This window comes from Lathyrus oleraceus, chromosome 3 (assembly GCF_024323335.1).
Source record: "Lathyrus oleraceus cultivar Zhongwan6 chromosome 3, CAAS_Psat_ZW6_1.0, whole genome shotgun sequence".
Lineage (NCBI taxonomy): Eukaryota > Viridiplantae > Streptophyta > Magnoliopsida > Fabales > Fabaceae > Lathyrus > Lathyrus oleraceus.
In genome coordinates this window covers 22,857,000-22,869,340 of record NC_066581.1, presented here as the reverse complement: position 1 = coordinate 22,869,340, position 12,341 = coordinate 22,857,000, and the positions used below count along the sequence as shown (strand labels likewise).

Here is a 12,341-nt window from a genome sequence, read left to right as displayed (position 1 = left end):
GTTTGACCCAATTCTAAAAAATAGGTGTTTGTGTATCAAAAGTTTTACCCGATAAAAGTTCCAATTTAAAGAAATATATTCAAACTGAGCAAATTTTCATTGCATTGAAACTTCTAATAATCTTTTTACTTTAACTTTTTAGCAAAAATATGGAATCAGATAGATAGAGGAGGGGTAATTTTTGTAAAAAAAAATATGAAGCCAGTTTTTGAAAAAACAAATTGAGGGATATTTTAGAAATATTATATTTAAAAGTATATAGCCAAAAGAAGGGCATGCAAACCTATTTTTTTCTTCTCTTCTTTCTATTTGGTATCATCTTTTCTGTCACCAATAGACTCATACATACACCTTATTTTCACATTTCTTCCTTGGATTATATAACCTTGATTGTATAAATGTAATTACACATTATCAATCCAATGATGAAGAATACAATAGTAATATACCATGGTGCTGCAACTCTATAAAGGTAGAAGAAAGACATTGATGAGAACATTTAGTGAAGAAGTTGTCAAGCCATCTTTCCAGTTGCACCATTACGCATTTTAGCACAATACTCAAATAAGCTTCCATCAAAACATCGTCTCACAGCTTCTTTTGATAGAAAACCTTGTTCATCTTTTGCTAGAATATACAAAACACCCCACTCAAATTTGCTTGCAGCCCTGCAAATGGTTACTTTAAAGAGATCAATTCACTCATTCACATACTTTTCAGTTTATAGATAAACTATCAGAGTCGTCTCAAATTTTTGGAAGCCTGTGTAAATTAATCGCAGTTAAACCATGATAAAATAAGTAGATTTAACTGTAAATTTTTGTTAAATCCTATGCAGTATCTCGCGTTGCACTTCTCAAAGACGGCCTTCTAGATTATCATTCATAGGTGAAATAATTGTATGTGTTTGAAACATATTGGAAGAGAAATTACCAGCCAAAGAAGTCATATGCAACACTGTTTGCTTGAGTCATGTGCCACAACTCTCTCATTGACAATTTATCAGGCACTTGACGAGCATACTTACTGAACATTAGTTCCAAATTTGCTGGAACGAACCTGAAAATATTGATTAAGCCATAACACTGAACACTAATATATTAATCTTATTGATTAGTTAGTTTAATTACTCACCTTCCCTCTGTGTCATAGCTCCCTGAATCACTTCCATGTTTTGCTCTATGTATATTTCGTATGTAAATTGGTAACATAGGTGAAGGTAGCCATGTCTGTGAAAGAAATTCCAAAAAGTGATAATAAGTAAGGTGCTACTACTAGTAATGGTAAGTAACAGAAGTGAAGGTAGCTATGTCTCACAGGAAGAGTTGAATAGCTCATAGCTACATGAAGAATAATTGTAAATATGAAGGAAGAAACAACATTGAAACCAAGCGCGCGAAATCCTACAAAAAAAAATGAAAACAATTTCATCATTATTAACACTTAGATATGGACCTAGATATATAACCTACCGCGCAGTTGGTGACACTTATATGTATCTGTCTATATCAGTTATTCAATGAATCTTAAAAGTGAATATTTGTTCGTAATAATGATACATAGATGTACCTTTGAATGTCTCCCATGGATATATGATACCATCATTGTCGATATCGAAGAAGGAGGCATGTTGTTGAAGGACAGACATGTCATTATGCTTGTGACCCCAGGTGCCATTCACATTCTCTGCATCAGGGGCAACCAAGGCTCGTGGCATATCTAAAAAAAAATGTATATTTGAAATTGAGAAAACATAATAAATTATGTAAATGAATAAGAAAAATAGATTACTTACAAGGCTTGGGAAGCTTGGTATCCAAGTTTTCTGGAACTTTTCTTTCAATTGTTATAGGTGCCTTGCGTGCCACTGTTGACATGGCTTCTCTAGATGCGTCTACTTTTTCTTCCATGGCTTCACTCGATGGATCTTTTGTTGGTGTCATCACTTACTTTGTTTGTGTTGGAGAAACTTGGTGTGTTAGTTTTTTTGTTGTAATAAGGAGTATTTTTTTGTTGTGTTTTTGTGGCATTGATAGTGAGATTTGGAGAAAGTTGTTTTGGAACGGCAATGAAAAATGCTTAATAATAGGGAAGTGCTTATTGCAACAGATTCCACGTGACTCGCTTGGTTGGATCCCACACCTCCACTTTCTGTTGAACACGTGGCTTCATGTTATATTGGGACAAATAATAATTATTACTCCCTTGATCATAAAATAAGTTTTATATTCAACACTTTTACCTATATTAAAAAAATTATAAGAAAAAAAATCCTGATTCTACTAAATTATTATTTCTAATTAATGGTATATTCTAATTATTATTAATGTAATATGAGAGAAATAATACATTAAAAATAATAATTAAAAGATACAATTTAAAGATAAAAATTAAAATCGCATTGAAAAATAAAAACGATATTCATTTTAGAATAAATATTTTTTATAAATATGACATTTATTTTTTGGAACACTAAAAATAATATATATGATTTGACAAATCTTTCCACTTATTGGTATGGTTCGGGTATCAAATTTTTATGGATTTGAAATTTAGTATGTTGTATAATCTTCTCCATAATCTAAATAATTTAAAATTTTAAAATATAATAACAATATAGGTAATGCTGAAATTAATCTATTATTTAATTACATAAGATATACTCAATAATAAAGATTATAATCTCACTATAAAAGTGAAATAAGTCAATGAATTGTGTAGCGGTAAATTCATGACCATCAAGCTTTGGATACGTAATACGTCAATAAAATCAGAGTCGCCACCGCGCTTTTATTGTTTTTAAGGGAAAAGGGAAAAGTACGAACAATGACAGAAGGAAGCAAATCTTTTGTAACTTCTGTATATGTCATTAGAGTACATCATTGGTCTTTATATAGACTCAGAAACTTTAGCTATTCTAGGAAACATAATTATTAGTAAATACTATTAATTAGCCACTATCTCTTGACCTTCCAACTACAACAAACTCTCAATCTCTCCACTAACTTATTAATAGAAACCCACTAACTATAGCATTAAAGTTTATTCAACAAAACTCCTCTGTAAACTTAAATGTTTCTTCTATTCATCATGCCTATCAATTTCTTGCCTCTGTCGAAGATTTCTTTTGATAGTGGTTTTGTGAAAATGTCTGCTGCTTGATCCTTACTTGCTACATGCTTCAATTCGACATTTCCTTCCTTCACGTGTTCTCGAATGAAGTGGAAGCGAACGTTAATGTGTTTGCTCCTTTCATGGTTTACTGGATTCTTTGCTAACTTAATTATTGACCTGTTGTCAACTTGTATTGTTGTTGCACCTTTCTGTTTTAGCTTCATTTTACTCATTAATCTTCTGAGCCATATTGCATGACAAAAGCACCAGGATGCTGCTACATATTCTGCTTCACATGTCGAAAGTGTTACTATTGGCTGCTTTTTAGAAAGCCAAGTGAATGCAGTATTTCCCATGAAGAACACATATCCAGAAGTGCTTTTTCGATTGTCTATGTCTCCGCACCAATCACTGTCAGAGTAACCGACCAACTTGTATTTGTCTGAATTTGAGTAGAACATCCCAAGTGACATTGTTCCTTGGATGTACCTCAGAATTCACTTCAATGCTTTCCAATGTGTGTAAACTGGCTCCTTCATGAATCGACTTACAATGCCTGTTAGACTATGGCACGGATCTAGAAGGGGGGGGGGGGGGGGGGGGGGTTGAATAGATCCCAATTAAAATTTGAGTCGGCGCTACCAATTAAAAATTTGTTTTTAAGTACGGAAGCGGCCGAGGAAAATATAGTCTAAAACGAACCGTTATTGGAAAACCGGATATGCGTCTAGCCTATGGATTAATGACAATGTAAAATACGAATCACTACACTAGTCACACAATCAAGGATTTGTTTCACTAGCTAGGATTCCTAGTTCCAATGATTCAAAGAGCAAACCAAACTAGATACACAACTAAGATAATTTTGGTTTAGGCAAATTATCAAACACTTGGTGTGTAAAAACACTCCAAGTGATATTTATGTTGAGTAAGTGATTCCAATTAATCTAGTACAATAGCCTATTGTACTTTGGATTCATAAAACAGAGTTTTAACCTCTTACTCAATTAATATCAAGGTTTGATAAAAGTGCTTATACTAAAATCACTTAATTTTTAAGCTAAAAACAATTATGCAGAAAATTAGAGAAGGCAAAGATTTGATGAGGCAGTTCCCCCGTCGTCCTCGCTTCGGGGTACGTCTGCCCTCAATTCTAAAACTAGAATTGAGATGATTTAATAGATATCATCTGTTGAGTATAACCGTTTATACAAGGATTGCAAAGCAAATATACAACAGAATTCTCAAGATGTTGAATGTTGCTTCCACTCCTTGTTCCTTGATTCAAGGTGAATAAAGTCCTTCGATTGTTGTTGATAGACCTCCGATTCCAGCCCCTTTGTTGAATAACCCTCAGTTCTTCAAACCCTCGGCCCGGCTGATCTCAACTACAACAAATCGAACCCGAAATCTTCCCTTCAATATCACTGAATCCGCTACTAGATTGACGAAGACTTCCTCTTCTCAATCACCTTCGCTCAGCTGAAAATTGGTGAAGAAATTCGTCCAAAAACCCCCAAACACAAACCAGTCTTGGAGGACAAAACCCTAACGGTTTTATTCAAGAAAAAACCTGTCACAAGCTTCAACCCGAACCGGATTCCCCAATCTCGGCTTCGAACCTTATCACCTTTAACCAATCACAAAGCACTTCAAAAATGGTTGTGTGTAGTTGATGTGTTGTGAGTTGTTGAAGATGAAGATGATGTATCTTGGACACCTATTTCACTTTTTCTTGTTTCTTTGAACACTTGAATCAATTTCACAAATGTTAGTTGATACAAGTAATTGAAGTTCTATTTATAGTAACAAACCAATCAACCCACTTAACAGATTTTCAAACAGAGTGGGAAATACTTAAAAACTGAATTTGCGCACGAAAGGTCGACCATAGCAGGTCTATGCGTCGACTCATGGCCTGCAGTTTTGGACAGACTGAAAAGCACAACAGTATGCGTCGACCATAGATCGGTGTGCGCTGACCCATGGGAAAGTGAAAGCTTCATGCGCCGACCCTGTGGTCGACTCAAGTCTCCATGCGCTGACCCGTGACCAACTTCACTATGTTATGCGCCGACCTGTGGTCGACTCAAACCTCCATGCACTGACCCGTGACCAACTGCACTATGTTATGCGCTGACCTGTGGTCGACTCAAGCCTTTTGTGCACTGACCTGTGGGGAATGCACTATGTTATGCGCTGACCCTACGGTCGATTCAAACCCTGCAAATCTGCAAAAATTCAGATTTTTGTTGTTTTCATGCATTTTGTCATGACCACATTTTATCCACATATGTTGTATGAAATATAGCAATTTAGATGAACATAGAAAAGGATATGATAGGTGATATGTTGCATTTGTCATGACCACATTTTATCCATATATGTTGTATGAAATATAGCAATTTAGATGAGCATAGAAAAGGATATGATAGGTGATATGTTGCATTTGTCATGACCATATTTTATCCACATATGTTGTATGAAATATAGCAGTTTAGATGAGCATAGAAAAGGATATGATAGGTGATATGTTGCATTTGTTTTGTAGAGGTGGAATCGACAATGCCGATTCATCCATGGTGGTCATTTGTCATCATCAAAACCTATGATCGTATGTTGTATGACAGTTTGACCTTACATACTCCCCCTTTTTTATGATGACAACCTGTGTGAAACCAAAGAGACAACAACATGCAATATTTACACACATTATACACACTCCCTCTTTCTTTTGTAATTTAAGGCTGTCTGCAAAACAAACTGTTAATTGTTGTGAGTATTTTGGCTTGGCTTTGGTACATGCTCTTCTCCCCCTTTGACAACATCAAAAAGAGAAAAGGAACTATTATTCAACGTAACATGATATTCAACAGGAGATAGTGAATCATATAACAATATCACACCAAATATTATTACTGAACAAATTAAAAAGAAGATAACATTAAATTGGATTTGCACAAACGAGCACAACAGAAAATTAGTTCAGTCAAACAACAAAAATTACAGATGCATATGCAGTTTTATGTCCTAATGACCTCGTCCTCGACGGAAACAACCATCCGTTATTTTGTCAGCAACACACAATGAGAATGATTTGCAAGAAGGAGGTTTGCCCTTTTTATAGATGAGGATTTAGGGTTTTGGGAAGAGGAGAGGCCAAGAGACAATAGGCACTAGGTAGATGCAACTCACAATGTAGTGGGAAGTTTGAAATGTAAATGCATACTTAATGAGAATTTGAATGTAAATGCATGGGAATTTTGAAAGATTTCTGCAGAGAAAAACTTAATTTTTGTGCGATGCGTCGACCATACCCTCTGTATGCGTTGACGCATACTGTTTGAATTTTAAAAAAAGAAAATTTTTGAAGTGTGCGTCGACCATTGCCCTGTTATGGTCGACTCGTACAAGCAAAATTTGCAATTTTCACTATTATGCATATAAGCTCACATGTTTGATGCATAAATAGAATGCCACACAACATTTAAACATCCAAACAGATATGACATAAGAAAAGATACATATATATATATATACAATAATATCATGTAATACCATTATTTAGCCATGAAGTTTGGGAGAGAGAGAAGGGTAAATGAACAATATCACCTCGATGCCGGAATAACTTGATGAACTATATAATTGTGCTTGCAACAACATTAACTTGTTAGAAGTACAAGGTTATAGTGTTAAATGAAATAAGATAAAGCAAGCAATTTATAACGCCCGTTCAGAAATGTCGAGAATACCAAGTTCTCGGCGAATATGAAAGAAAGGCTCAGTAGCTAGCGGCTTTGTGAAAATGTCCGCTAGTTGATTTTCAGTATTAACATGTTCAAATACAACATCACCTTTCTCTACATGATCCCGAAGAAAGTGGTGTCGAATTTCGATATGTTTGGTGCGAGAATGCAACACAGGATTTTTGGTAAGATTAATGGCACTTGTATTGTCACAGAAAATGGGAATACGTTCGAGTTTGAGGTTAAAATCCAATAGTTGTTGCTTAATCCATAGGATTTGAGCACAACAACTACCGGCGGCAACGTATTCCGCTTCAGCGGTTGACAAGGCAACTGAAACTTGTTTCCTGCTATGCCAACTGACCAAGGAATTTGAAAATAAGTGACAAGTGCCACTAGTGCTTTTCCTATCCGATTTGCAACCGGCAAAATCGGAATCGGAGAAACCTACCAATGAGCAATCATTACCTTTAGAATACCACAGTCCATACTTTGGAGTACCGGATAGGTATCGAAGTATTCGTTTGACAGCTTTTAGATGGGATTCCTCGGGACATGATTGATATCTTGCGCACATACACACGCTAAACATAATGTCGGGACGAGAAGCAGTAAGATAGAGAAGTGATCCAATCATACCTCTATACTGTTTTACCTCTACGTTCTTACCGTTTTCATCTTTATTCAAGTTTGTACATGTTGGCATGGGGGTGTCAATGGCCTTGGCTTTTGCCATGTCAAATCTCTTGATAAGGTCCAAACAGTACTTTGTTTGACTCACGAATGTTCCTTCTTTAAGTTGTTTAATTTGCAGACCGAGAAAGTACGTGAGCTCCCCCATCATACTCATCTCGAATTCACCCTGCATAAGATCCGAAAACTCTCTCACGAGATTCACGTTAGTAGACCCAAATATAATATCGTCTACATAAATTTGTACTAATATCAAGTGTTTTCCTTGACGTTTAATGAAGAGAGTTGTGTCAACCTTTCCTCTTGAGTAACCTTGATCGAGTAAAAATTTACTTAGTCGCTCATACCAAGCTCTAGGAGCTTGTTTGAGACCATATAAAGCCCTTTTTAGTTTATAAACATGATCAGGATACTCATGAGATTCAAAACCCGGAGATTGTGCGACGTAGACCTCTTCATTTATGTGACCGTTGAGGAACGCACTCTTAACATCCATTTGGAATAGTTTAAAGTCTTTCGCACAAGCAAAGGCAAGGAGAAGGCGTATAACCTCGAGTCGGGCAACCGGTGCATAAGTTTCCTCATAGTCGATGCCTTCCTCTTGGTTATACCCTTGCGCGACTAAACGCGCCTTGTTACAGGTTATTACCCCGTTTTCGTCCAGCTTGTTCCTAAACACCCATCGGGTGCCGATTACTCGATGATCTCGTGGAGGAGGGACAAGGTCCCAAGCCTCATTTCTAGTGAACTGATTTAGTTCCTCCTGCATTGACAAAAACCAGTGTTCATCGAGTAGGGCTTCTTTAGGGTTTTTAGGTTCCATTTGCGAAACGAAAGCGAAGTGATAACAGAAATTACTTAGCTTCGATCGAGTTGTAACACCCTTTGAGATATCTCCGAGAATGTTGTCGATTGGATGGTCTTTGGGAGACTTCCAAGCTTGAGGGAGATCATCGTTTGAAGGCGGATGAGCTACCTCGGTTTCCTCATGGTGTACATCTTTATCCTCCTCAACTTTGACTTTGTCGGGTTGATCAATCCCCGGCTCGCCACCCTTGAGTATGTCTTTCGTAGATGTACCTGCACCATGAACAACACTACCCTTTCCGACGTTTCTCGGATAGGATTCATCAAAAGTGACGTGTACAGACTCTTCCACAGCAAGTAATCGTTTATTATATATTCTATATGCTTTACTCGATTGAGAGTATCCGAGGAAGATACCTACGTCGGCCTTGGAATCGAATTTGCCCAAGTTTTCCTTTCCATTATTTAATACAAAACATTTGCAACCGAAAACATGTAAGTGAGAAACATTTGGATTTCGCCCTTTTAAAGGCTCATACGGTGTTTTATTTAGAATGGGGCGAATGAGCACCCTGTTCAAAACATAACACGCCGTACTAATGGCGTCGGCCCAAAAATATTTCGGTAAACCACTTTCGTTAATCATTGTTCTTCCCAATTCTTCCAAAATTCGATTTTTACGCTCCACAACCCCATTTTGTTGAGGAGTACGTGGAGCGGAGAAGTTATGATCGATACCATGGTTACCGCAATATTCTTCAAATAAATGGTTTTCGAACTCACCCCCATGGTCGCTTCTAATTGAAACAATGTTTGTATTTAATTTATTTTGGGAAAGCTTAGCAAACCTTTCAAAAGGCGGCGAACGTATTGCTCTTGCTTACTAAAAAGATAGTCCAACAGAATCTAGAAAAATCGTCCACTATTACGAAACCGTAATAATTTCCTCCTAGACTTTTAATCCTAGACGACCCAAATAAGTCCATATGAAGAAGTTCGAGAGGTCTCGTTGTTGAAACAATATTTTTGGATTTAAATGAGATCCTCGTTTGCTTCCCTTTTTGACAAGCATCGCAAAGGTGATCCTTGGTGAACTTTATTTTGGGGAGACCTAGGACTAGATCTTTTGAGACTACTTTGTTTAGTAAGTCAAAGTTAACATGTGCTAAACACCTATGCCATAACCATGAATCTTCACTCATTGTTACAAGGCATTTGTCACTTGTTAACGATACTTCGTTCAAGTCTAACATATAGACATTATTCACTCGCAGGACATTAAAGATACTCTTCTTATCATCATTATGTACAATTTTGCAACAATCTTTTGAAAACGATACATTGTATCCTTTGTCACATAATTGACTGATGCTAAGTAGATTGTGTTTAAGACCTTCGACAAGCAATACATCAGAGATAGTAGTGGAAGAAGGGTTACCTACACTACCTTTACCTAGTATTGCTCCACGGTTGTTGTCACCATAGGTTACATATCCTTTCTTCTTAGCCACGAAGTCAATGAAGAGTGATATGTCTCCTGACATGTGCCTTGAGCATCCACTGTCGAGAACCCATCTTCTCTCGGTGGTCTCGAGGCATTGTACCTATGGAAATGCAATTAACACGAGAAGGTACCCAATGGCTTATTGGGTCCTGAATGGTGAGTAACGAAATGGTTGCATTTGGGCAGCCATTGATAAATGCCTTTAGGAACTAAAAATCTCCTAAATCTGCATTTAGCAATGGAGTGGCCTTTCTTGCAACAATAAAGACAAGAGAAATTAACATTTTGATTACCTTTGCTATCTTCATCCTTTATAACATATTTATATTTTTGATATGGGTTAACCATACTTTTTCGAAAGTTTGATTTATCGATTGCAAAGGTAATCTTGGGCTCAAGAGCATTGTCAAGTTTGGCCTTTAGGTTTCTTACTTCACCTTGCCAAATATAACAAGTATCACACCCAAAGTTAATCATCCTACTTCTAAGGTCCTCACAACCTGTTTTTGTGCTTTCTACTATAGAAGCTTTGAGTGCCTCAAGTTTCCTTTTGGATTCTCGAATTTTTTTGTTCCAAATGGGTAAAAATTTGGTTATTTGAGGCAAGCCTTTTAAAGGCCTCTTTCGCTTCACAGTGTAAAGTATCAAAAGCATCTTGTAATTCATGATGAGACATACTAGAGGATTTTTCATATTTAGCATGTCGTACCTGTTTCTTTTTGTTCTTTTGATGAGAAGAGAGGCATAGGTTTGCAGCTTCATCTTCATCACTAGAACTTTCATCATCGGAGGAATCGCTATCGCTTTCCCAAGATATGTATGCTCTCCTTGGCTTTGATGATTTCTTGTGTGATTTGTATGATTCCTTTTCCTTTGTCTTCTTGTTCATTGGACAGTCCGGTTTGTAATGACCGGGCTTCCCACAAGTGTAGCACGACCCTCTAGTCTTATTACCTTTTGAGTCATCATTTTTAGAGTACCTCGATTGTTTCCGGAAGTTTACCAAGTTCTTCTCGGAATGTTGGATGCCGTTCTTTCTCACGTAACGATTGTATCGTTCAACGAACAACCCCATATCTTCGCTCTTGTCCTCTTCTTCTTCGTCGCTTGAGGAATAATCACTTTGCTCTTTTGCTTGAGACTTCGAGGAGGAAGTCTTTAGAGCTATTGATTTCTTTTCACTCACCTTTGTTTTGTCCTTTCTTTCTTTCTTTTCGTGTTGTTCTAGGCTCAAGAGTACTTGTTCGTGCTCTTGTAGTTTACCAAATAATATTGTTAAGTCTAATACGGTGAGATCATTTGCTTCTTTGATGGCGGTCACTTTCGGCTGCCATTCCCTGTTAAGACATCTCAAGATCTTATTAGTAGCAACATCATTGGAAATAGGCCTACCTAGTGAATGTAATCGATTGATAAGATGAGTAAATCTCTTTTGCATGTCAGCAATGGTTTTCCCTTGCTCCATGAAAAAGAGATCAAACTCTTGTGTTAGTGTGTTGATTCTTGCCAACTTAACATCGTTCGTCCCCTCATGGGCAATTTGTAGTGAATCCCACATGGCCTTAGCAGTAGGACAATGGGATACACGATAGTATTCATCTACACCTAATGAGGAGATTAGGATATTTTTGGCTTTCCAATCATAATTGTATTTCTTTTCATCATCATCGGTCCATTGTGCTTCGGGCTTAGGCACTAATTCATTATTCTCATTGGTCATGGTTATTTCAATTGGACCATTGAGAATAACATTCCATATTTTTCTATCTATGGAATTTATATGCACCCGCATACAGTCTTTCTAATAACTATAATTTTCACCATTGAAAACGGGAGCTCTATTATAAGCCCCTTTAGGTTCGTTGCCATTTTCTATCACAGTTATATTTTGAAGCACAGAGTGAACCAGGCTCTGATACCACTTGTTAGACTATGGCACGGATCTAGAAGGGGGGGGGGGGGGGTTGAATAGATCCCAATTAAAATTTGAGTCGGCGCTACCAATTAAAAATTGGTTTTGAAAATTTGTTTTTAAGTGCGGAAGCGGCCGAGGAAAATATAGTCTAAAACGAACCGTTATTGGAAAACCGGATATGCGTCTAGCCTATGGATTAGTGACAATGTAAAATACGAATCACTACACTAGTCACACAATCAAGGATTTGTTTTACTAGCTAGGATTCCTAGTTCCAATGATTCAAAGAGCAAACCAAACTAGATACACAACTAAGATAATTTTGGTTTAGGCAAATTATCAAACACTTGGTGTGTAAAAACACTCCAAGTGATATTTATGTTGAGTAAGTGATTCCAATTAATCTAGTACAATAGCCTATTGTACTTTGGATTCATAAAACAAAGTTTTAACCTCTTACTCAATTAATATCAAGGTTTGATAAAAGTGCTTATACTAAAATCACTTAATTTTTAAGCTAAAAACAATTATGCAGAAAATTAGAGAAGGCAAAGATTTGATG

At 36.7% G+C, this 12,341-nt stretch overlaps 1 protein-coding gene across 1 annotated transcript; it reads right to left on the bottom strand.

Annotated features, from left to right (window-relative positions):
* Positions 1-292: 292 nt before the first annotated feature.
* On the bottom strand, positions 293-2,026 carry LOC127132211 (peroxygenase 2). Its single transcript, XM_051061113.1, has 6 exons — positions 1,796-2,026; positions 1,570-1,719; positions 1,318-1,403; positions 1,135-1,229; positions 934-1,059; positions 293-668 (listed from the first exon to the last, which is right to left on the bottom strand). The coding sequence occupies exons 1-6, from the start codon at positions 1,941-1,943 to the stop codon at positions 515-517; spliced, it is 759 nt and encodes a 252-aa protein (XP_050917070.1). The 5' UTR covers positions 1,944-2,026; the 3' UTR covers positions 293-514.
* Between the last annotated feature and the right edge of the window lie 10,315 nt (positions 2,027-12,341).